General features: G+C 45.0%; 3 protein-coding genes across 3 annotated transcripts in view; 1 reads left to right on the top strand and 2 right to left on the bottom strand.

Moving 5' to 3' along the window:
- T265_04781 (hypothetical protein) overlaps positions 1 to 1,508 on the top strand; it is a gene marked incomplete at both ends in the record, with an annotated part of 36,162 nt that extends 34,654 nt beyond the window's left edge. The window contains one exon of the mRNA XM_009169606.1: positions 1,339 to 1,508. Within this exon, the coding sequence (XP_009167870.1) occupies positions 1,339 to 1,508 (170 nt within the window). The remainder of the gene's footprint in view (positions 1 to 1,338) is intronic.
- A 2,303-nt stretch (positions 1,509 to 3,811) lies between these two features.
- T265_04780 (hypothetical protein) lies at positions 3,812 to 16,556 on the bottom strand (the record flags this gene model as incomplete). Its single annotated transcript, XM_009169605.1, has 5 exons — positions 3,812 to 4,241; positions 5,019 to 5,181; positions 9,312 to 9,589; positions 12,865 to 13,359; positions 15,942 to 16,556. 5 exons carry the CDS (start codon positions 16,260 to 16,262, stop codon positions 4,200 to 4,202), a joined length of 1,299 nt encoding a protein of 432 aa, XP_009167869.1.
- Positions 16,557 to 18,634: 2,078 nt separating this feature from the next.
- Positions 18,635 to 20,986, bottom strand: T265_13600 (hypothetical protein; the record flags this gene model as incomplete). Its single annotated transcript, XM_009169622.1, has 1 exon — positions 18,635 to 20,986. The coding sequence occupies one exon, from the start codon at positions 20,978 to 20,980 to the stop codon at positions 18,635 to 18,637; it is 2,346 nt and encodes a 781-aa protein (XP_009167886.1).
- Between the last annotated feature and the right edge of the window lie 5,719 nt (positions 20,987 to 26,705).

Raw genomic sequence — 26,705 nt, 5'->3', positions numbered from 1 at the left:
GATTGACTGATCAGAACATAACATAATAATTATCAACCTTGCACTCTTCTGCATCTTGGGAGATAGGAGTTTTAGAATGGAGGGGTCATGATGAGGAAAGCTGGGCTTGGGTGATTGACTGATCAGTAGAGAACATAATAATTATCAACCTTGCACTCTTCTGCATCTTGGGAGATAGGAGTTTTAGAATGGAGGGGTCATGATGAGGAAAGCATTGGTGGGCTTGGGTAGCGACGAAAATGACCCATCATTTGGGACAAATATGGATAGACAGGCAATTAGCATTGCGAGGATGGACTATGGGGAGTCATTGTCCATCGATCGCCCAGAAGACAACTACTGGATTCGTGAAATTATGGTGATGTGTGCGGACGGACATTTGTTCCTGGGGTAATGAGGTCTACTAAAACCTGCGGTCCCCAGTTAGATCATAATAATAACCAAAGACAGTGAGATATCATCAGGTCTGACTGTTTCAGTTATCCATGTAGTTAAACAGTTAAGATGTTTTTCGGATATGAAGATGAATAGTAACACTCAGGCTTGAAGGATGAGTTGAGTGAGGCTGAAAGCCATATCACAGATAAGGAAAGACCATAGGGTAGCCTTACGCAGCGAGCGGCTTTTTGTATTTGAGATGTTGTAGCTTATTTGCTAAAATCGGATGCTGAAGATTACAAGAGAGTCAGTTTACGAGCGCAAGCACAGGATATGTAAATCGGGGTCTGTTAGCAAAGCCCCTATTCGACAAATGTGCTATTGAGTGAGGTATGTATGGTTCCAAGTTGCAATGAAGGCAACGGAGCCATCGCTCCTACGAAACATCGGAAAACAAAAGCGAAGTGAAATTATGATCCGATGGTCTAGATGAGCAGGTTTGCCCACAAGCGCCCGCTCAATCACTATATCTTTGCTGAGACTACATCCATGGGTACACGTTTTAAGGTCCATGTAGTCCTTAAATCCTAGGGCTGAAGTCCATACGGCTTGATTTTCCGACTGCCTTGTACACACCCAACCCACGCCCCACACGCCCTTTGGCGGTGGTTTTATAACTCATATATTTCGGTCCACAGTCTTCCATTTATAGTTTTCAAGCGCGGTTCTAACGATGAAGGTCCGTCATTGAACGTTGGGTTAGGCTATCTTCAGTAATCGAGACCGCCTTATCACTGGGGCGCATAGTTTACCTCAAGTAACCGGAGTAAGCGGCTCGGTAGTTAAAGCACAAATTTACTTACCTGAAGGTCCGTGGTTTGAACCAACAACTTCATCCCGACTGTTGTCTAGTCTTGGGAAACATGATAGTATCTTAGTCCTATTGTTTCCTTCTTGTAGCATGGCATCTAGGTGTAGAGTGGGTACCGCAGCTGAACGACTATTATTGTTACAAGATAAGCGACAATGCGCAGAGTCATGAGTACGAGGGGTCGTCTTTGGCCGTTGGATTAGGCTGTCATACACAGTTGAGACATCGTGATCAGCGGCACGCACAGACACGGGCCTAGTAGTTACAATAAGTAGCCAAGCCAAGCAAAAACGAGTACGGCTGCCAGGATGGAGTTGATTGGCCTTATTTTTCAACAGTTTAGTTGCGATTTGTACGTAATCAGGCTTAATGATTTACTTTTCAATGGGATAGTACTCGCACCGGGATGGTTGCCATGCGTATGTAGATATCTGAAAACGCGACATCATCTCCTCACTAGCTGTGAATCACTTAGAATGGGGACCATTCACAGAGGGCCTTATAGGTACCATTGATGTGAAATGCACCAAGTTGTTTTCGATTGTTAAACTGCACGCAAGGCAAGTGTTCCGAAACACTGCGTTGTACCGACATTCGGTGAACAAACTGCTTTATTCAGCTAAATTGTTCCGCCCGAAGAGTATAACGGATTTAAAGTTATTCTAATTTGGGTTCAAGTAGAACATGAGGTTGACGGAAACTCGGGGACTGCGCCTACCTGATGAGCCTTAAGCGGAAGGGTGAAACCGGTCGTGGGCTGTCGAAGAGTTTTCAGGAACCTTGTGGGTAGTTCCCTTCATGAGGATATCATTAATATTATTCAAAAATCTTGTCCAGAGTACGGGCCTCTTCACCGACCTCCAAAGGATGGAAACAGATGCACATAATTTATCAGATGGTTTGTCAACTTTGTCTTTTAGGGATTCCCGTCTTTAATTTTTCCGAAATTGTTAATTTTGGTGAAGATATATGAAGGTTGTGCACCAACCAACAGTAAAAGCCCAAATACAGATATGGCGTGCTTAGGACAGTATAAGTTGTCAGTGGAACCTGTTCAGAATTCGAACCCACCTACTTTGGCGTTCCTGGTGTCACCTGTTTGACGATGCGACTCTTGGAACCCGCCTTCAAGCGTAACGGTTATTCAAGCCACATATTAGTCAGGTACGAAGGCCGTACAGATGAAGCACATGGCGCAGAATACACCATGAACCATACTGGGATAGCTAAGATGGACAAACAATAAGCCCCGAAATTGTGCACTGTTCCAGTTACGGGGGACCGAAATGGCTCAGTCGGAAGCTTACGTTTTTGTTCGGTGTCGCTAGAAATATCTTCACCAGTAGTACGGGAGTGTTTGCGGATTTGGTAGTTCTGCAACACAGCCCATCTGTCCTCGTTCAAAGCTGACTTATTCGATTTCCAACTATGTGGCCACAGCCGACAAATGAGATTTTCTCATGAAGTGGATGTCAGTTACTTTGTTAAGCACGTGAGTGGGGAAATCCTGGTTTTGTCCTGGTTGTGACACACAGGAGAGTTATAATTTCTTTGTAATCCCTGTGGTAGATTAGAACCCATAATGCGTTGTCTATGTTCATCCCTAAGGTTTCCACTTCAGCGATGCGCTCCAAGCGACCAAAATGACCCATCATTTGGGACAGAGTGCTGGAAATCCTGATTTTGTCCTAGTTGTGACACACAGGAGAGCTATAATTTCCTTGATATCCCTGTGGTAGAATAGAACTCATAATGCCTTGTCTATGTTCGTCCCTAAGGTTTCCACCTCGGCGATGCGCTCCGCTCAGCATACAAGACCGCTTCCTGAAGCCCTTCCTACTTTCTGTCCAAAGGAGTTACAATGAAAGCTTTTTCTCTGGGAAACACGGTATTCGCCACATAGAACAACCATAGCGGGATGGTTGTCATTCATTTGTGGTTCAACCAACAAGTACCGAGCTCTACTGCAATGCATAATCACGCGGACACCGCGACAACAAAGCAAGCAAACAGATCCACAGGCCGATCAATTCCAAGCACTAGCAGGTACATTTGGGTAGCCAAAATTTCATGCGCAAAACTAAACAGTTGCTTTTGCGGGGAGTCAACTTAGGTATCAACCAAGCCAGTGCGGAAACGTTTAACGATTAAGTGGAGCGGGGCTGTATGGCATCACCCATTTCAATGATGCTGTTACTGGCGATGCTAGCTCGGCGGTAAACTTAAAGGATATCGTTCAGGAGGGAAAAGTAGTCATTTCAGATCCAACAACCACCATGACTAATGATACGGACGAAGCTTAAGAAGCTCTAGGTGATCCTCCACATTGGACAAAATGATGGCAGGTCAACAAACGCGATCGCGACCACAGAACAGCCGATATTGCTGGCTTGTCTGTATGTGTGACTTTACATATGACTTATATGTCTTTACATCCACCATGTGCAAAAGATGGAAATATGCAAACTCTGGCCAACCGGACATATCCTTCCGAGTCCCATTTGAAATATGTAGATAAGGACGAAAAACTTCAATTCAAGGTATGTACTTTAAGTTAACCAATGAAAAAGGAACTGCGGCATCAAAAATTACGTTGCTGCCTGAATTTGAAAACCTGAAACAGTTGGGCGCCAGTTCTTTGAACAGCTGGAATGAACTAAAAACACAAGTCATCGAAGCAATGGCACTTCAGAGAACAAATGCAAGAACGAGAGGCCAAAAAGCAGGATCAAATGCGCGGATAGAATCGTCTTAAATAACAACCCTAGATGGTATTAAGAAATAAGGTATGAGAACACCGACAAATTCCAGAGGACAAGGCATCAGGGAAAGTGAGAGGAGGCAAATCCGAGAAACCGAACCAGTCAAATGCGACTGGGTGATACCGATGGGTTGAGAATGAAAGATCACACAAAAAGGCACAAAACTGGTGAGTATGATTTGCGATAGTCTAATCAAGTTCCGAGTCATCCGTCTCTTCAATCACAGATTGCTGTAATGACCAAAGGAAGCATGGAACGATGTCAACAGATGAAAGACGTCACCTAGTGAAAACATGTCGAAAAATCGTGATATTAACTTCCACATAATTTTCTATCCAAGTAAGACTAGTTGGATCCTTATTTACAGACACGAAGAGTGAAACGGTCAAGTGATAGCTCATGTCTCCGGGAGCTCTTGATCATTTATTCAGCTAACTATGGGCCATCCTATTTGAAGAAGAGTTCTTGGTAGTCACCTTAAATGTGTGTAATGGGTCTCCGGGTGAAGTTTTAAACAAAAGACCGCCAATAAATCCACCGATATTTATGTCAGATTCGGTCACAGACTGCTATAGGGCTTAACCCCATCGACTTAGTGTTTCGAGGTTGACAAAAAACGCACCACAGGCACCGGAGCTATTCTGTATTCGGAACCTGCTCGAGAACCACTAACTCTAGTTTCCTCGATAAAAAGCGGCCTTAAACAGGGGTTGCTTAGTAGTATTACTGTGTAGCACTTTAAAGCCAACAAGAAACTGTACCTATTCATTCCATATGATTCCCTCAAACTCAAACAAGATTTGCAGATCGTATGCTTTAGCACAACTACAGATCAGTTGCATCGAAAACGAAAACCGCTAATTTCATATGGGGGGTTTGATTGCCATGCAGGTCTGATTTCGTCGTATACGTGAATGAACGAGGGAGTGAAGGGGTCAGCGAACGAGGTGAGACGCCATGGCTGATTTGTTTTCAGAGCTTAGTCGGAACTTTGTTGAAGAACTTACCCATCCGCCACGAGCATAGACCCAATCAGCGTACCAACGGAAGAAGAAGGTGATTGTGAAATCTTTGATACGTTCGACGCTCGCACGGCAATGACCAATCTCAGCGAGAGCAGCAGGTGTTGTTCGTATAGGTGATTGTAACCTCGAACGTTCATCATGCATTCTAGGAAAATAGGGGGACACGATAGAGTGGGGAGAAAGTTTAACACCCCATATCTTAGACATTCACAATCAAACAGTACGACATTTAAACAGTTCAGTGAGAATGATCGGATTGAGGCAAGCAAGCTGTTCATACTTAAGGGTTCTGTTAAAACCAGCAATTTTACGAATACTGAAGGCTCTTCATGGCTTTTTTTGTATAAATTGATGCGAAAACTTGTTACGGGTTTTCGATTGAGAACAGATACTATCGACTTGCTGGAGTTTCACCGTAAGGGTGTTCCGCATACAGCAGCATCCACTTGATGAGAAGTGCCATCCGTTTGTTTAATCGTTTGCCAAGGGTACAAGGTGGTATGCAGAAGACTTTAAGAAATCTCAGTCACGTTGAGTTTTCACCACATTTCTTCAGTGGTCAGCTATACAATCAGCAATCTTCGGCAATTCAGAATGAACAATGGTAGACTCTTCAGAGCGCATAATACACATGGAATCCGATGAACTGTAGCTGGTTCGGAATATCCTCAACAGACAAACCACTTGGTTCCAAATGAACAGCTTTCCATCTTAAAATAACATTTTCTCAGTTTCACTTCTGTGTACTCGACTGAAGAATGCCATCATTTCCTCCCATCTATGCCATCATTCTTCCGTTTGCAGCTTCACGCGGCTCACCGAGTATTGCTCAGTAGTACTAGATTTGCATGCGGTTGTGGTACCCCTACAAACGTACAACCATAAAACCGCATTGACCGTATAGCAGTTACCACTCGGTATCGAGGCTCTGTCCTTGACTACCAATCTTTCTGGGCCACTCACGGTGATTCAGATTATGCCCCCGGACGAGTAGACCGAAGAAACAAATTCCGTAATAAGTCATTAGAAAACTTTCTGACCCGAGTCAGACAGACTTATCGAACTAGCCTATGCGAAGCTTTCAAAGCAACCTCTTCAGATGTCAGTCACGATTGGGAGATGAGCACTATTCAGCAAGGAATTCGACATTAGTGCTTTCGAAGGCGAGCAAAATGCACACTGCAGGTCCGAATGGTCAGCGTCACTTCGCGATGAGAGAATTCATTTACCCTCGAAGACTAGTCATAATTGGGCTGGAAGGGCCACCAGGCATGGGGGTAGAAAAAGCTGGCTTAATTGGAAGACCGAAAACGGAAGAAAACTAATGTAGCTGGGAAGGCCTGGAATTTTTTAAACTGACAGGAAAAATTGGATCAAAAGCCCGACTGTTAGTGAAGTCATCAAGGAAATTACTGACAATTTTGTAAACAACAAGAACCGACACCATGGTCGTTGGTATTAATATTTCGAATAGTTCAGTTGGCCGCCTGTGTATGTACCCAGCATTTTCATTCAGGCCGCTCAACTCGAGCCATGGTCAGTGAATCTCGTCGTTCTCTCAGTTTCTGAGGCACTTTCTACCTTGAGCCACTGGGCCGAATGAACTCCAACCAGCGTCGTACGAGGACGGTGGAGTCTGTGTATCCTGTCAGACTGTTTAAACTAATTCAGCTTCAGCTTCCCTGACCTCATCACGCGAGAAACAAGTTCGGGAGCATCAGGAAGGAGTTCGACCAGATAGGCCACACTAACATCCTCTGGTTACGTCAAGCGCTTGAGGAGCATCACACACTGCCGACGAAATGTGACGAACTGCCATGACAGCAAAGAACTCGACGGATAGTCTGGATCTTCCAAACACATTTCACCGGAGGAATGCACTCGAGGTTTAATTTTCATCGTGCCAATCTACCTCATATTTCAGGTGGCACTGGAGTTTACGATGATCCTCCAAAGGTTTCCCATGAAGAACGGGGTTTGACAGAGATGTTCCTCTCCTCATTTTGTCTGATTTGTAATCACTAACAAGGAGTGATCACCGTCACCAAGGGATCGCGAATCTGCGTGTAGAAGTCAGATAGATTCCTGGACTAAATAATTCGGATGACATGGTTACCCTAAGTAGAATACCGGTATGTAGTTTGCAATTCCAAAGCTCAAGGTCTTGCTTCAGGACTTCCTACACCTATGTACCTCTTTGAAGGTTCAGAAAAAGGAGCTTGAGTTCACTTATATTAGTAGTTGCATAAGCCGCAACCGCATCGTGATAGATGGAGGCAGTCACCAAGGTAAGAGCAATATTTGCTAAATCGCTCGACTTTGACGTAAGAGACAAATAACACCGAGGTTAAAGGGCCGTGTCTACCGCTACAGTGTGCCTACACTGTAATCATCAAACATGGCTCCTCAAACGCCTTTAGATATTTGATCACCACTGCCTTTACAATATAGAGAACGTTAATTACTACAAACGCAATTAAACGGTTCGTTGACGAGTACCGTAACGTAATGTACCGGATTCGGTGGAGCAGCACAGAGAGATTGTCAGATGAAGGTAGATGGTGCATGCATTGCGAGTGCCTGAACACAAACGACCAAGGTAAGCTGCTTCCAACTCCAGAGCTTTGTCGTCGAGACGTGGTAGTGGGTAGGGTTCGCGTGATTCGCCTTCCGTGTGATTGGAGGCGCTACAAGACCTGGTCGTTAGACGATCCGAGCGACGAGCTTGCTGTCACTTCTTGGCTGGCCCATCTACCTAACATCTGCTTATCTGGGTTTGCATCGAGTAAGATTCGCAAACGACGTTGGGCCATTCCCGCTGATGGAGTCTCGCCCAAACACGATGCTCAGCTGAGCTTTTTGATGGTTTTTGAAGGCGCATGTACCTCGCTGTTGAACGTTTTCCCTATGGACATACGGCTTCTTACAATAAATCACCACTCTTCTCCCCAACTTTGACTATGGCATTCTTCCTCAGTGGTTGTCTGACAAATAAGCATCAGTTTCCACTACGAATGTATTGCTGTCTGTGATGACATTCACCTTCTCAAAGGATAAGCACGCAACAACCGGCAACAACTCGCGGAAAACCCAACAGGCAAGCGTTTAAAGCTCAAGACAGTACTCTTTGGAAATCATCCAGTAAGCAATCGTGTTCGTACGAAAAGGTGTAGTTAGAACAAAGGTCATAGACAAAACTTGGCACGCCATATATATAACCTGTAACGCACAACAATGCACCGGCAGTTTAGCAGCTTGAAACTAAACCACCGGAAGGTTAATGAATTGAAACGTATGGAAAGAGATGTGAATTATAAAAGACACTAAACTAGCAGCTTGTCTGGCGGCGTTTCGCAGCTTTACGTTTGTTTTCCCTTAGCAGGAGCGTCCATAGTTCTTATATGGATTTCAACAACAAACAGATTGGGAGATGAAAAGTTCCAGAAACGCAGGCTTCAGTGGTGTTGTAAGGCAAGTTCAGGACACAAAGAGCATGTTGCAATGGCTGTGGGGAAAGTAGACCCTCAATAAACGTCACCTGTCGATCAAGGTGTTCAGCTGTAACACCCTCTAGCTGCTTAACTGTCATGCCACCAGAGGACAGCACCAGGGCTGGGATATTGTTAGGTTGCCCAAGCCTAGGCAGGGGAAGTAGAGAGGCAAAGGTTGGGTTCGAACTACGGACCTTCCGTTCAGTAAATTCGCGCTCTCGCCCCTTGATCAAAGTGTAGTCCAGTTATTAGTTCTGACGATTTCCAAAAGATAACTGGGCAACCTTGATTACCTCTAAAATCATATCTGTGCCATGCGCGCTTTTTAAGCGACAACAGGGGTATCAGTTAGGGTGAGAGGTCTAGCCTTCTCTGAACTCGCCAAAATTTTGCGTCAATCCCGTATGTTCGATGATGCGTTAAATTAACACCAAATAGTATCTATTCAATGTTCACTATCCTCGCTGGCTAAGGTATGCTCTCCAAATTCCGACTGACTACCACACCAAGAATTACTTGCAAGCTGTTCTAACATGGGAAACACCATCTAGTCTCCCTAGATCTAGTTTGAAACTTCTTTTTCGTCTGCGGATATCTAACTCAGTGGTAACACGGGGTAATTCTTACTGCTGAAGATGACATTTCTACTCTCGTTTACATTTTGACACATTATTTTAAACTAAATTAGCTTAGCTATATGGTTCCCAAAATGCGTGGTCTCAATCATCCCAAAACTGTCCACTGTTGTCATAAAAACGCAACGAACTAGGTGAAAGGAACTCACACAGTAACACAAGTTGACGCTTCTCCGCTGGCAGTAAAAGAGGAACTGTGTCTGAAAGTATTCAGCTGATTTACGGGTTCGGTTGATTTGTTCAAAGAATCCAGCTTGGAAAAATGGGAATTGAGTAGATGCCGTACCGCACAACGGGCAAGATAGTAGAGGATAGATATCTGATGCCAGCTTGGTTGTCGACCCAACAATTCCAACATGTCTGCCTCGAATGCCGGATAGTTTGTGTGCGCGACCAAACGATTTAACAGATCAACGCAAATATCTATCTAGAGATAAGTTAGTGTAGAGTTTGGCGTTAAACAGAGAGGAAGAAAGCACGTGGATTCTAAATGGGATAATCGGTCTGACGATGGAAGAGTAAAGCCTTAGTAACCTGGTTACCATGAGAACAAAAACAGTGTATGGATCTACATTCAATAAACAGAGACGGATTTGGTCGAGCACATACAATAGATCCTAGATAAGTCTATTTATGGGACATAAAAAGACGCATGGAGCTAGAAAAATTTGAGAGATATAATTATTCTGAAAGATTTCCCGGAGGGCTTATAAAATAAAACTTCATCCTCTGTTTAAATAGGCTTCCCCGGACAATATATGGGAGGGAAGTATTCAAGGATGATTAAAAGCATCAGAAGTCGCACTCAATATGCAGTAGATTGTATGAGGGGCCAAGTCAGTCCTACGCATCCACCCTTATTCGCATCCTGCCCTTACATCAATGATAACACTAGATCCGTAGCTCGAGTTCCATTCGCCATCTATTCGAAAGCCAACATGATGGTATCAGAGGGAAATGAGTCTAGTTTTCTTCCAAAAAGCCGTGAAAATAGGAAGACGGTTCCCATTATAAAATTGTTCTCGGCAGAGTAGAATATTCGCCTTTGCAGATGCAGTTATCTTATTTACAGGCAGACTTGTGCAGTACGTAAAAAATCACCATTTTCAAACAATATGTAGCTGCTTCTTGCGCACAGATTCTTGCGCTGAGTTCAATCATTTGGTATCTCTTGCAGATAACCCTAATCGGGTATGGGGCGCTATTTTTTGCAGGAAACCTGTAACGATCTAACGCATTCGATTGTGGCTCCATGGGTTATCGCATCAATTGTGGGGAGCTCACTAAAAAACACTGGTCCACGAAGTCACGGATTTCAACTAGGAGTTAACAACCGAACAGGCTCCAAAAACACAAATTTCACACGGTACCGTCGAACACTACCGCATCAGATTCATAACGAACAATTAAGATGGGTTACCGTAATCAAAGCAATGATTTTATGGATAAGGCAGTCAACATATCTTTACTGTTTTGAAATAGAAATATCAGTCTACCAACGTAAACTGTCCGATATAAACTCCAAGTAATAATGAAGAAAAATCACGAGAACTGACGAACACATTGAATATTCTTATAGTTTCAACAAGATCATAGAATGATGAACATTAACGTTTTCGTTTTCAGATCGATACGTACGTAATCATTAAAATAGGAATAAGTAGTGAGACAAACAGCTAAGATTCGTTGCTAAATTAAAAACGCGGAGACGCGGACAACCGGTTGTCAATGGAACCCATGTAAGCTCATCAAGAGAATCACTGAGCGACTGGATTAGTTGATCCGTCGCTCGCCAAGGTAGACTGGTAGTTCGTACGAGTGGTTTTCGATAGTACAACACCGGATTTCGCGATCATGTTGCAACTGTTTCGGTTGTAGTCAGGCAACGCCGTTGGAACGGTACTGTAAACCCATTAGGTTCTTGTTAGATAACGTGGAACGACTAGCTTAAGTTGATCATGGACACAGTCCAGCGTTTCCCAAGCCATTGAATACAGTGATCTTCGGCAAGAAAGAAGTTGTCGTGTCGTGCGCCAAAAATATTCCACTGCCGGTGTGCTTCATTTCGGAGGCCAGTGTATCCGCAGAGTAGATTCGCTTCGCTCGGTTCGCTTGAGTGTAAGTTAGGGTACGTTTCGGCCTGAGACACAAAACTCTAGAATTTGTGTACCGTACCGTCTAAGCGGGATTTCTTGAGACAAAACTCAAAATTAAACCTGTGAGTAGACGTCCAAGAAGGGGAATGCGTTTTCACCTTCGGTTTCAGAAGTAAATTGAATATAGTGGTGACCTGGTTAAAGTAGTCTCTTTCGGATCTGTTTGATATCAGCCGGCCAAGCCATAGAAATGTCATTGAACCAGAGGACAGCCAGTCGATATGATGGTAAAATGTGAATTTAAGTTAGAATTGTAGGTTAACGGTCCAGCGTAAAAGTAATATCTTCAAGAATAGGGAGGGGATTTGGGGTGTAAAATCTGATGACTCAGAGTGATGACAGATAGAATTTCCAGTCTCCATGAATCGAACGCTCGTAAAACGGTATACTACTTCCAAGCAGCATTTAAAATTGGGACGAAAATCAACTTTTTCATCAGCTCCACAAACTGAAACGTGTTAGCGAGACCATATTGGTATAAAAGTTGGCCTACGGGTTCCCAAAGCTCGACCAGCGCTTGACTGACATAGGTTCCAGCAGGACACCTTACTTATGGATCTTATAGTGACCATAAATTCGTGAGATTATGATACCGACAGGCTTGAGACGTTGGACTAAGACCTCAGAAGATAGGCTGTCATTCCTCAGGCTTGTCAGACAGCCCTTGTGTTTGGGTCCCGTCTTTAGTCTCTTTGATTTATCAATAAACATTAGTCGTCTACAGCATTACTTATCCCCATGTTGAACACAAACCATGTACTGACCAGATGTCAAGATCGCAAAAACATTCCTTTGTTACCCTGTTCTTTTGGATACACTGAATGTCACATTCTGTACACTTTCTATGATATTGCGGTGAAAAAAGTTCGGATATCAGAAAAGTCATTATGACGTTTCGTTCTCCCTATTTCCTCCGACCTTCAGCAAGGTTAATGGAAAAGCTGAAGCTATCTTTTGTAGATAGACATTCCTCTAGTTCCACGACGTTGAGTAACTATTCACCCTTATGTTTGTAGATAGATATAATAATTCCATGTTTCTCTAAAAAAAGAACTGTACGAACGTACATCAGTAGACGGTTTGAATCTGGTCAACTGAAGTGAATGGGACTCTTGTTTCATCGATTATAGTAGCTCGGTTGTGTTGGGCAAGGAAGACCCCCGTTCATGGAGCTGTCTGCTCTGTTCCAACCTATATTTAGAGCCGTTCTTGTGAGCGTTCCGAAGCACAAAGTCAAGGGAGTTCATTAGACGTGACGCGGTTCACGAAAACGGTTTTCACCTTCAGACTGAACAAATGGCTTTACGTAAATAAAGTGATTTCGGTATCCAGTTGAGTACTAATTCGAGAAGATGGGACAAATGTGTGAAAATCGACACCACAAGGAAGCCTACCGGATCACCATTATCCTGTTTCAGGTTCAGGTCAAGCCTACAAGCACAGTAACCCGCGCTGCTGAAGTAGTTAGTTAGGTTATGCGGATGTGTAAAAGTGCATGAGTCACTACGACCAGTTGAACACAATGTTCAGTCTAATGGGCACACACCTTTTTTCGCTGCTCGAGTCTGCGAGCTTGCGCTAACATGGAATGTTTCAATAGACGTTTCTCTGTTGGAAACCGGGCACTGTTGATTCGTCTCAATTTACTGGAGCGGGTATGGTTTTCATTAACATCAGAATTACGGTGAACAAGGAGTTCTGTAGAAGAGCTGAGACCGACAGACTGGTACGGAAGTCCCGGCGCGCAAGGAGGTTTTTGGGCCTCGTGATCCGGAACCGTGGCAGCCTTTTGTTCCCACATATGTAGACGACGCTCCAGTTCCTCCTCACTTATGTTATTCATGATACGTTGAGAGAGGGCATTGATCATGTTTGCAACAATGGTATAAGGGACAGGTTCAGCGTCCGGATGGTCGGCTACGAGCGAAGGAACAGCTGCTACGGAAGATGAATTGTTTCGCGATGGTGGAAGCGGGACAGTGTGATCGGAAGGACAGCTGGGTGAGTCGGTAGACGTATCGCTGTTTCTTTGATCAGAAGGCTATATAAAAAGAAGGTCTCAAATTTACCGTTCGAAAATGTAAGGCTACAGACGAGTGAACTTGGCAAGCCATATGAACTCAGGTACACTAGTACATTTGGTACTCTCTAAACTTTACACTATTCATTCACTTTTACATATTCTGTGAATCACGTCGGGAAAACAACTAACGTTTCTGTTGGAGCAAGTACACAACATCAGCCAAAAATTCAAGTAGGTATACACCTGACGGTTCGTTGAACGCTCATATGAACATTTAGATCAAGGGTAGGGCGTGAACTTTTTCGATCATTCCATTGAAGACCTTAAGGACGTTGTACTGACGAGGCTCATGGTAAATCGAAAACGTGACCAAGTGCACGTTAGTGTGCGATAGATCGCATGTCACCTAACATACAGTCAGTTCCACTGTGGGTTGCATCGTAGCAACCTCACTAACGGGGTGTAAAGTAAAATGTATTCACTTGCATTACCATGCTCAACGGTGATCTGAGCACCCCTGTGAACTGAGATCGGATATCCGGATATCTTTGCTTGCTCCGATGTTTAGCTGAGTCCAGAAACATTGATGCCCCTGGTCAGGGAGAAAATCAGAACGGATCAGGAAGACAGTAGGGTGAGCACGGAGAACATCAGGAATAGTTTTTATCCCATCGGACATTTCAGCCCAATGGTTCTGATTGAGGAATCCCACGAGACCCTTGCGGGTGTTGGTTAGTTCAGCAATCTTGAGAAATCTTGCCAGACGAACCCGAATCCATGCTTCGTGCACAAACGCAACTGAACCAATCATGTAAGACTGCGCAGTACGTTGACAATGAGGCATTGTTACTCGTGATTCCGGCAGTCGGCTGAGGATTATTACAGTTTTTGCTTTCCGTTGATGTAACGACAGTCAAATTCTCACGGTTGGAATGAAAGAGCTGTGGAGTCACAACACCAGTTCTTGAGGTCATTCATTCCTTATCAGGTGTAAGCTAATACTGTCACGCGAACGTTCTGAGCATTATTATTTGCAGTATCACCTCAATTGGCCGGTTTATCAAAACAAATGACAACAAACATGCAACCGAAGAGTGACAGCTGAACCCAAGAATTCCGAACGGCGGAACAAACCAGTGAGATCAGTGCCGGTGTGGTGAAATTATCAAACTTATATCAGGTCACAGCGTTTCTTCATTCACCGACAAAAAGAGACGTGGAGATACATACTGGAAGCGACAGAGTATCAAAAGAGAAAAAAACGCTGTAGGAGTGTTGTACTGATGATTATAGGTAGAGCGTTGAGTTATTGGTTGTTTCGGATACAATGCCACAGAGGACGATAATTCTGCTGCACGAGTGTGGCTGGGTCACAAACCATGTACCGAAATGCAGTGGTTTCAGCTGCTATAGCTTTGTTCACTGAGAATAGGGGAAGTGAGAACCATGCGTTGGAGGTACTGACGCATTATGTAAATTGACGACAATAAGTTCTGTTTGCCAAATACGACAAGAAGTGAGAGATACACAGTGGAGACGATAGCTTCAATGCAACAACGCCCTTGGCTGTTCAATACAGCCTGTCATTGGCACTAAGTAATGCTTAGATGAACTCGAAACTTTAGTGGCGATCGGCTAGCGCCCTCACGCCCTCCCTCTTGCTAGTGGTCCCACCAAACAAACCACCGAGGTTTGTTTGGTAGACAAGGTAGACTCCACAGAAACACAATAGTGTGATTCAGTGCATAAAGGTGTTCTATCGTGCGCCACTTGATTTACCAAAAACCATTCGACACATTACCATATTGATTGTCCGGTAATGTCGCGGCGGAGGTATGAATGGCATTTGTATCGAAAACCCCTGTGGTTAAGGTTGTGGTCCGTATAACGGGATGGAGTTCACGACTGCGTCGTCCAGCTCATAAAACCAGAATTTCCGCAGGAAATCCACTGAGACAGTTTAATTTGCAAAACATGGCACACGTTGATACTCACAAAGAGAAATGGATGACTAAACTTTAGAAGGCACAGTCTTACTCTAAATGGCATGCATGTATTCAAGCTGTTGCCTCCAACGCATAGCTCTCCTCCCGATCTCCCGAATGAAAAGTTCACTGACACCCCTAGATTAACGCATTAATTATATCAGCTGCCGCCTCCGATGTACAGCTACCTAGCCCCCATCATCGTCGAAGGAAAACCAGGCAGCTATAACCGTTGTACAGGAAGTGTGTGGTTTTTACAGCTGGTGATGATGATGAATCAGTTACAAACAGGGCAAAATCGGTCGCGCATTGTTTGGAGATCTGAACGAGTCATCAATAATTACATATAACGAGAAAAAAAAACAGAAAAGTTAGAATATCTCTACAAAATAATTCGAGGCATTCCGTGCGCAGTGGGCTCTATTGAAGACCATGGACAAAAATAAATATGTACAGAACTTCTACAAGTTTCCAGCCGGATTCCCCAGTGGTACTGTTCCCATATTCGTCAAACATAATAAAAGTCGTGAAATTCGATCAATTCGGTATCGAGCGACGGTTACAATAGGTAAATACACCATTGGCACATCCTTTGGAGGCTTTCGAAACGCTTACCGTTAAATGGTCAACCTCCGATACTCTAGCGAGTCCACTGTAGGCAGTGGGTTGAGTCTCTTCCGAATGTCGTACCACACGATGACCACGAATAAGGTCAGGTTTGTGCGGACGAGCAATTCGATGAGAATCAGTTTCATGAGTACCGTCAACGAATAGATTCCTAGGTCGTTCTGATATCGAAGTACGCTGAAAACAATATAAAAATGAAGTGAAATTTCTGAAAAAGCATTTGGCCAGCCAACAGACTGAACTATAGCAACTGCACAAACCCATAATGAAGATTTTTAAAATAATACTTCCAGTCACAGTAGAGATCATCCCCACCTCTCCGTCAGGGGGGCTTACTCTAGGAGTACCAAGAACCCCATGATCTGTAAAAAATGACGACGTGCTTTGAAGCAATAGATGACGGCACCAGCCACCTTAAAACTGCTTAAATGTTGGTCGAATTAATCGGACGAGTCAAAAGTTCAAGCGTGGAGTCTTAACTTTAGTGCAAGGAGAGCATTAGATTTATGCTTGGATCGAAAACAACATGAATGGTCTACCTGATAAGATCCAAGAAGGGCGAAACCGATCGTGGGCTGTCAAAGAGTTTTCAGCAACCTTGTGAGTTGTTTCCTTTATGAAAATGCACTGAGATATCTCGAATATCGTACCAACTGAGGTGGCCTGTGTGTAGCACATTCAGTTGAGTCTTTCGTGAAAACCAAACTGATTTCCAAATGAGTGTAGTTCTCGAAAACAGTCCTATTTGGGTTCAAACAGAACATACGGTTGACGGAAACTCGGGGACTGCGCCTACCTGATGAGCCTAAGAAGGGCGAAACTGGTCGCGGGCTGTCGAAGAGTTTCCTTTATGAAAACATGAGTACCCCCCTTTCAACGGTGACGCTCCTTTGACCACCCCCTCACTCCGAACAAAAAGAAAATTTTTCTACTAGTTGGTTATCGTAGCACATCTATGCACAAATTGCTGGTTTAAATGAACAAAGTCCTGGATGCCAATAAGAATAGAAACATCATTGGCGGCAACACACCAGCAGTAACTATTGGCGCTTAGCTGCCATACAACCACCCGAAGGAGGCACGAAGTCTGGGATACCGCCTGGTTGCTCAAGCCTAGACAGGAGAAGTCGAGAGGCAAAGGACCTTCTGGTCGGTAACTTCACGCTGTGAACACGGAGCCATCTCGCCCAGAACCGGAACAAGAAGCCTCGTGTCCCGGTGAAGAACGAATAAGAAAAAGGTGCTAACACTTTAGAAGGTCCTCACGAAGAACGGATCTGAAGATCTCATTGGCGTATGGGGCCATCAGTGCGTTTGACCGAACGCCCTTCGCGAACCTCACCCAACCTGAGTCAAGCACAGAGGGACAAACTAGCTGGGCACGCCGACTGGGCAGTGCCCGCATGCTCGCGGCCGACACCGGTTACGCGCTGTTCTGTAAGGTGTCATGTAGAAGGGGAATAAAGCGGACCTTTATCAGGTAAACGCGAAGCTTCATACTGCTTAGTTTGACAATATCCGTTCTCATTTCGCGTCGCTATATCGTAGGTTGCCCTCCACGAACATGTGCAGTGTCCTCCTAGCCACATCAATCTGATGAGCTTCATTTATTGCCATAGTGATTTCGATTCATCGTCAAACAGTCGTTTATGCACTATTCAACTGTGAACACTGCAGCCACATGACGCTTGCAGTATTATGAAGGCAGATATGAAGCTTTCTACGATTTTCAGATCGGGGCGGTCAAGTTTCAAAACCACACAGGAAGGTGCGCTATCACTGGATACCGACTCAATTATCCGGCTGATAGATCTATACATTCTGTCTGCCAATGCTGTACGTTCGATTAGATTTGCTGGACATTTATCTCAGGCTATGGCACGGTAGGATGGTCCACAGGGTTGAATGTACTAGCCTAAAGGCGACCCACATCAATATAAATAACTGTTGAGAAAGTGAACCGTACATAACAGCGGAGAGCACAGTGATTATATTTCCATGCGAACTAACCAAAATAAAAGTGCCCGACCGAGCGATGTGGGTAAGAATGATCTAACTGCGATATGGTACGTGACATTCCATCTCAAAAACAAGAGCTCGTCCGTCTCTCAAATGAAATATCAAAATTAAAAAAATACGGAGAATTTGCCATCTCTTTTCGGTCCTGCTACAGACGAAGTGTTGCTTTCTGCACCCAGGTACAGTAAGCCGGTTTCCATTCCCAATGTGTACCTAAGTAAGCTCAGTTAAACCACTCAACCATCCTAAAATTAAGACGCGTTAAACATAGATTTGGTGGCTTTTTTCATATGACAGGCTACTCAAAAGGCCGATGAAAGCAGCCCACAACCCAGCTGATGAATTGACCAGTCTACAGAGTGTATTCAATGCTTTACCGTACTATCTGAGCTAAATGGCCCCGACGATGCAGCTGAAAACACAAGCGCCATTTGCTTAGTAAGGAACACGGGGTTGATAATTAAGGCAGGCCTGAAGTTTAGCCAAAGCGGTTACGCACACGTTCGCAATTAGAAGTCTAACAAAATAACAAGAAGTCGTGCCAGAGAATGGCTTTATTGGCTTAGCAGCCATTTTGGCTAAGAACATGCGTTCCAAATTAGATGCCAGTACCGAACACAAAGATTATATCGCAGGGGATTTCCAGATTCGAGGTGCGTCGCTTAATTAGTCGAGTAACACGGCGCAATAGGGTAACTTTTCGACTTGAAAAACCCCTTGCCAAGACTCGGTTCGTACATTTTTGGGGGAATGACAACATGATCCTTACAGTCTTGTCTTTGATCAATATGGTAATTGGCCAGCGGAATGGGCTCTTCAGGAAACGGTGCTCTGTGGGCAAGCAGACAAGGAAGGGTTATCCGAGGGCCATCAGGACCGATGACATCACCGTAGGGGTCGATAAGCAAACCGGAGGACAGCCCTGCCTTGCGAATTGTGGACTCACAACAAAGTGGGTTCTCTTCATGCTGAGGAAGCAGTTCAGCTTGTACCACCACTTCGTATGATATATGAATAGGATAGTGGGTTAGGGACAAGACGCCCAGGCATTTCCGACAGAATGGTTGTAGCACGTTGCGCCAGGCTCTTGCTTCACTCACTTCCCCATCCTCTGGATGAACATCTTTGCTATTGAGCGGAATTTGATAAGGCTCCTCAGGTGGCATACGGTCAGAGCGCCCTGGTTCGTTTGGATCCCGTTTGTGATGTACACATCGGCAAGCAGCATGGGGATTCCCTTGCCAAATGTCTCTTGGTGGGTCTTCATCGTTTAGTGGCCTCAGGATTGTTAGCTGATCATCGGATAGCAGGTACTCAAGAACACCACTGAATGAGGACGTAGCCAAAGCCCTTCGTTGAACATGCTCAGGTGGCACTGGTTCATGTCGACCAGGGCTCTGAAGAGCAAACTCTTGTCCAGCAATCCTCGGGAGGCGAATAGCCCAGGCCTCTGCCATTCTGTCGATCCCACTTGGGCGTATAGGACCAGTTTGGGAGGCCCAGTGAGCCTTGATGCTCTTGGATGTCGGCCAAGGATTCAACGTGACACGCAGGCAACTATTATCTGTGCCAGGTAGTACAGGCATGCCCGTCTGTAAGCTGTCATCGGTCAGCGAACGTCGACAAATCAGGGAACGCCAGACACGATTCGCACAAGCTTTAACACGCACACATTGATGTACTTCAATTATGAGTCTGTGTATGAGGCGAACAGAGTTATTGTGGAATTTTATATCACACTGAATCGGCTCACCAGGAGCATAGACCACTTTATCCAGCTTCGCTAACAGAGTGATGGCTCCTGCATCGAAACCTGTTCGAGGTCCAACTGCTAAGCAATAATCAGTATGGGACTTGGGGGGAATTATATGGTCTATTCCGACGAGGCGAGGGACATAAGACAATTTTCGAATCTTCAGACAGGCAATATTATCGGTCTTTGGCGCGGAGGAAGCAGTACGGACAACATAGGCACTGATTGTCCAGGACACACCATCTCGCGGGGCTCGTTTCGGGCGTGGCCTCCACGGGTAACAGTCCGGATGAAATAAATCGTTTTCCCACTGCCGCTTTATTTTTTCCTTACTTGGTTTCTTCCGTCGCATTCGAATCGGCTCCCCGGGATGTCTGATTTTGAAAACATTGTCATCGTCGGAGTCTTCTAGTTCACTTGGCGAATCAGGATCCGTGTCCGACTCATGATGTGCGAATCCAAATACAGCTTCATAGAAAAGTCGCATTCGGTTCGGAGGAGGTGATTCCCCATCAGGCGTAGGGTATGCTGTGTTTTTAAGATATACGGAGTCCGGAGCACCATTGATGTCGAAACGAAACGGGAAGTTGTAAGTAACAAATGGGTGGTCAGGATAACCAGAGGAAGCAGTGGCTGCCGTTTGAGGGACAAAAGTGTGCTTTTGTCGCGAGTTATTGCCCATTCCTAGCAACACTCCTGAAGAGCTGAGGACTTCGTCGACCATTGCCTTTCCACTAACCGGGCCTCCCAATTTGGAATAAAGCCGTCTAGTTCGAGTCGAAAACGAGGATAACGACGTCGGTGGACGTCTTAGTGAAGCTGCTCCTTCTTTGGTATAGGTTCGTGGGGGGTTTAGCTGAGTTCGATTTTGAAATACTACTTCGTTAATTTCACAGTCAAAAGGATCCAGTTCAGATCGAGCGTATCTGTACCGAGCGGTGACTTCGACGAACACGTAGGAGCCTATATCCATTAACCATGGATTGACATGCACAATTCCTTCAATAATTCCATGATGAGTGGGTTCATAGTCCGGTCCAGCGTCCGGTAACGGAGGGGCTCCACATTCCGGTAACTCTGAAATTTCCGAACCTGTTTGCTTTTTTCGCTCGTAAACCTCAGCCAAATTGCTCCACACATCCCGATTAGTTAGGTATAAGGTAACTGCCTGCGATAATGACTGCTTACGGAATACGGGGAGCGCGGTACCTTCCCTATAACGAGGAAGTCGAGAGTCACCAGGGTTGATGGCCATCAACAGGACCGGCTGACCATGAAATGAGTCCCTCGTTATAAACAATCGATTGTTCAAAATCAGATCAATAATGACAGCGAACAGCTGACGGTCGGCTTGCACCTTAAAGAGTCGTCTGTGCGTCAGTCAAACTGCACTTTGTATAACTCCGGGGTGCTCAGTCTCAGTTGTGCGACAACAACATAGGTTGTTGTTCGGATTACTAAGTAGACGGGAAATGGCCCCAACAAGTTACAAGGATATCTAACGGCGCAGAGTTCGGCATAACAGTGGGAATACTGCGGGATGCACTGAAAATTCGTAAAAACTCCATTGTTACAGGTAAACAAACTCCACAAAAGCAAGTGGGAGTCCATCTAGAAAGTGAGAGTTGATGAGTTCAACGTTACCCTACCGATTATATCCCGGTTTAGAGTGCTTGATCTGATAGTTGTGTACACTGGATCGTAACACCTCACTCTGTAAGCTGCGACGTCCGACGGTGAACTTTTGCATCCAAGAACAAATTCCTATCCAGGACAGCATACAGATTAGCCAGGAAGAACAATAAAAGGAAACGGTGAGATCAGGATGTTGGATTGTCGAAGTCGTTTGCATCTAAGGAATACCGAAAAAGAGCGTGAAAAGTCCGTTGTTCAGTTTCATATTATGAACAACAATAGGGTAGCACTTTCACATAAAATAAAACTCTATAAAACCATTGGAGACAGAAAAGTGTTGAAGATCCTAAAATTTAAAAACGTCATTAAAAAAGCCGAGTAAGCACATGGTTGGCTCCGTTTAGTCATGCTTACGAAGTAGCTGGACTGACGAGGAGCCAGCCGACAAGTTGAACATAAGATGGAGGGCTTCGGTGAAGTTCATAGATGCGTACTCGGACAGAGACAGACTGGCAAATCTGCGCTGCTTATATATACTACATTAGTCAACATGAGGGTTTCTCAAACGAAACAAAAACAAATCTAGTATTTTCTACGTGATTGAACATACCTACGGACTTCATGTTCGAAAAATGTCAAGCGAGTACGTTCGATTGGCGGGACTGGAGGCAAAATGGGAGAACCATCGCGTATTCAACATTAGATGCTTAAAGCACAGCATCATTCCCAACTCCCTGATTGTGAAACCACCGGATATGTAAGCTGCTTCTGCTAAAATTGCTTTGTCAGCGGCCAAGTTATTCCTCAAGCAGAGGATCTACCTAACCACCCAGCGTTTAACCGATGTACGCCGCCACGCCAGTCAACTCAGCCAAACTCTTCAGACCGCAATCTCAACCACCGACTTCCAGATGCTCAACACCAAAGCCACAGAAGTGAAGCTTGCACAGGGCCGGCAATGCAAGGATAGGCAGATCCCTAAGTTCGAACAACTGCTTTCCATGACTCAGGGCCCCAAAAAAGTCATAGAAACAAAGAAACCATCCACCAATTACTGTAGTGTAGTTAACTTGTTAGATAAACCACTGAGTGAACACGAACGCTGTCTGTTGGAAAAGGGGTTAAACTTCGCTGTGAGCAAAAAAGTAATAACAGCGGGGGAGATAATTCCTAGTGTAGAGTCAGTGTTTCAAAAGCTTCCTTCAGCGGAAGCTGAGAAGCTACGGATACAACTGGTCACAGTCCTGAAATCCCAATAGCCGGGAATTCCAAATATTGCACCATCAGAGCGGACAGCGCTGAACACACTGAGACAGGTAGATAGTATTGTCATTACCAAGGCCGATAAGGGTAAAGCCACAGTAGTGATGAATAAGAGCGACTATCTTCAAAAGGTCAAGCAACACCTCGCCGATGGACCCTACCGACAAATAACCGGTAGCAGTATTACTTCAATAATGAATAAGAGTAAGGTTGAAGTTGGGAGATATTTAAGATGCGTAATAAACCATTTGGGGCAATGTAAGTGGTATCGGTTGTATCCAAAAAGTGCGATTCAACCGCGACTCTACGGACTGCCAAAAATCCACAAGGCAGATGTACCGATAAGGCCAATAGTGGATGGTATAGGCTCGCCGCCGCATGAACTGGCCAGATTCTTAGCTAGTATACTAAAACCGCTCACGGGGAAATCAAGCACCTTCATTAGGAATTCGTATGACTTTGCCAACAAGGTCGCAGGGCTTCCTTTGGAGATGGACGAAGTCCTCGTGAGTTTTGACGTAATATCAATGTACACAAACATCCCTAGGGCAGATGCTCTGGAGGTAACTAAGAGGTTGTTACTGGCAGACACGACACTCGGGGAACGGACACAGCTCTCGGTGGATGAAATAGTTGAGGGCATAAGAGTGTGTTTGAATCTTGATAAGTTTGTTTTTGACACAACTGTTTACTCACAAGAACAAGGCCTTGCAATGGGATCTCCAATATCCCCAGTTTTAGCCAATATTTACATGGAGGACTTCGAACAAATAGCTTTGGCCGGATATCATTGTCCACCCAAAGTTTTTGGCGTTATGTTGACGACACGTTTGTTGTGATCAAACGAGACAACGTAAACAGCTTCCACGACTATCTCAATAGTTTAAACCCACACATTAAGTTTAGCGTGGAGATAGAGTCCACATCGGGCACATTACCCTTTCTGGGCTGTATAACACATAAGGTTGGTGGGAAATTGAAAACGACTGTCTACCAGAAACCAACAGACACGGGGACCGTCTTAAGCTATTCATCAGCACACCCAAAGTCCGTGTACGCCAGCATTGTCTCATCGATGTTTCGTCGAGTTAGAGCGCTGTGCACAGAAGAGATCGACCGGACGGCAGCTCAAATCGAGATTGCCAACAAACTTCAAGAAATAGGATACCCAGTGAGTTTGATTAGGCGACAACTAAGGAAGATATTGGTTCCAGTATCTAGACCCAGTAAAGAATGGATTGGCACAGCAGTCATTCCATATAAAGCAGGAACATCGGAGGTTATTCGAAGATTGTTGAACTTAGCCAACATTGGAGTAGCTTTTCAGAAGGGGAAAACGCTACGCTCAGTTTTGGTGCAATTGAAAGATCCCCTGCCGGCTGAAAGGACTAGGGATTGTGTGTACAAAATTAACTGCAACGATTGTGCTAAGGTTTATATAGGACAAACTGCCAGGGAATTGCACACCAGAATTGGTGAGCATGAAAGAAGGATTAACAAGCCACTAAGGAATGCAGAAGAATACCAAACGCTGGTCAAAGACTCAGCGATGGCGGTACATGCCTTAGACACGGGACATAGAATAGATCTGGAGAATGTGGAAGTCTTAAGACGGGGACTGCGATTCACACCACAACGGCTGATAGCCGAGGCGGTGGAAATCACTAAGCATCACAGCGTGAATAGAATCGAGGGTGTGGAGCTAGCGAGCGTATGGAAAGCGGTCTTAGATAAGCCGAGTTGACACGTGACGGTGTGGTTGTCAATCCACTTAGGATCATTAGAAAAAACCGGGGGGTAGGGGTGGAAACCCCAACCGACCAAAGGTCACAGCATCCCTCCTACACAACTCTCTTAGCACTAGCTCACCCACACAGACTAACAGAAGGTTCAAACGAAGTTCAAGAGGAACCATCAAATGAACCGAACCAGAAGAACTAGACCCTAGGCAGGACCCAAACACATGTAGGTTTCCCCACCGACCCAACACTTGTTCAACCACTCTAACACACTAAAATCCCTCGGCCGACACCCAACAGAGATTTAGCTTGACTTAGCTGATTGGTTCTCCTTCCGCCTTAAATCTCGATCAACCTCGGAACCTAGTCACGGCCTGACGAAGCTTTTGTGTCAAAAGCGAAAAGTGGCCCAGCAATAAATCGATTGATTGTCACCAAACTTTTTCGAAAACGAAAAACAAATCTATATTTTAGCTTAGGTTGACCAAAAGGAAAATGATTGTAAACGGAAACTGCAGGAAAGAAATTGGTCCAAGTAAGCCAAGAACGGTGTGATGAACGCCAACGGATACCTATCGAAGAGCACCTAAACTCACGGTCATGGCAGCGGGAACAAGGAACGATTCTAGGGATGCCTCATGTGCGAATCACTAACAGCCCTTCCGTTATTGTTGCACCACTCACCATCACTGCTTGAAACAAGAGGCCTACACGTGTAGGCAGAAAGCGGGAGCTGAATCTCACTGTCAGCCGTAGTGCAAACATGTGAGGTGTAGAGGTAGGGTTCGAGCCACGGACCATCCGGTCAGAGATTTCCGGCTGCAATCACTGAGCCATTTCCCCCAGATGACTCTCATTCCCTTGTTTTCCTTAAGCTTAGTAGACTGACTGACTGATTGATTGATTGACTGACTGACTGACTGACTGACCGACTGGCTGACTAAGTGAATGAATCAAAAGTCCCTCATAGACGAGCGATTCAGTTAGGCTGTTGAGTCTGCACATTAAACCAAATTATTGAGCAACTATGGGGGCTTCGTGAATTGTGTCTAATTTTGGCTCCCGTAGGACATAAGATTGAAGGGAACTCGGGGACTTCGCCCACCTGATGAGTCCAAAAAGGGTGAAATCGATCGCGGGCGAGGCCGCTATAGATCTCCTGAATTCAATCGGAGTCACTGTTCGTTTGGTCTTGTCAAAGAACCGAAACAAACAGTTTCAAACGCTGTCACCTTAACCATTTTCACGTGTTCCCATGCGCTAAGCCGGTTGTCCTAGGTAGAATGGTTCAGTTTGCCTCTGCAGAGTTTTGGAGCTAGCTCGGGTCAACAGTGCTGCACCGCTTGTTGTTCTGAAGTAATAAATAGGCATGCATTTTTTCACCTTGTGAACGCCTGTATCGTACCGTTAAAAGTGTACGCATCGTGGCACTATCCGAAGTGATCTGCATGCCACCGAATGAACGAAAATTCCGAATTTTAATACTCCGCGTGTATCTCAACCCAGTTTAGTTGGATACATGGTCGATGTGGGCATGATGGCCACCGGATTACACGGTGCAAGAGCTCGTGTGTGAAACCGGTGCTGGATAGAAACAGATGAAGGTCAGCCTATCGCCCTCCTTTGCCTGTGAAATGAGCTTCGACTCAGAATAGACCACCAAGGTGTGTTTTCCTAGGACATGGATAAGACTATCAGTATTCTTCGTCTGACAAACCTGGCCTGACAGATTCCGACAGGAAAACCGTTGGAATTGACCATTATTGTACTAGACAGCTGGACGGCACAAAAACTATTATTTACAGGGATTCAGACACGCGAAGCATCCCCCCCCCCCCTGAGCTGAGTGCCGTTTCGGTAAGACATATACCAATTTACAACCATCGGTGGCCCGGGGTGAGATTTCAAACGCGTGGGTCACTTATGCACGAGTCTTGCATGCGCACTTCGAATATACAATATGCATCGATTTAAGGTCTGTACCAGAGAGTCCCGTTGACCTATTTAAAGTAAGGTAAGGACGTTGGGAACTCCCATGTGGAAGGAACCCTTCAGGTTTGTTGGTTGAGCGGGAAATGTTTGAGGATGGGTATCAATGGACAAGGATATACGAAATTATGCCCAGCCAAAGAATGAGTCCCGCTTATGTTCTCCAAGCATAAGCTCTTGACTCAAACCGACAAGTCGGCGGGTTTCACGTTTTTTTAGCCAGCAGTCAGTAGATTGGAAGTCCGACCCATTCGGCAATAAGGGGTTAGTCTGACCCGAGGGTGCAGGAAGGTTGTGTGGAATTCTGGTTCCTGATGCTGCTGAACGCAGCATTTGCGTCTGGAGCTGTACGGA

This window comes from Opisthorchis viverrini (genome assembly GCF_000715545.1).
Source record: "Opisthorchis viverrini unplaced genomic scaffold opera_v5_82, whole genome shotgun sequence".
In the NCBI taxonomy this organism is placed as follows: Eukaryota; Metazoa; Platyhelminthes; class Trematoda; order Opisthorchiida; family Opisthorchiidae; genus Opisthorchis; species Opisthorchis viverrini.
Note: the sequence above shows the minus strand (reverse complement) of the source record. Positions and strands in the feature narration are given on the sequence as shown.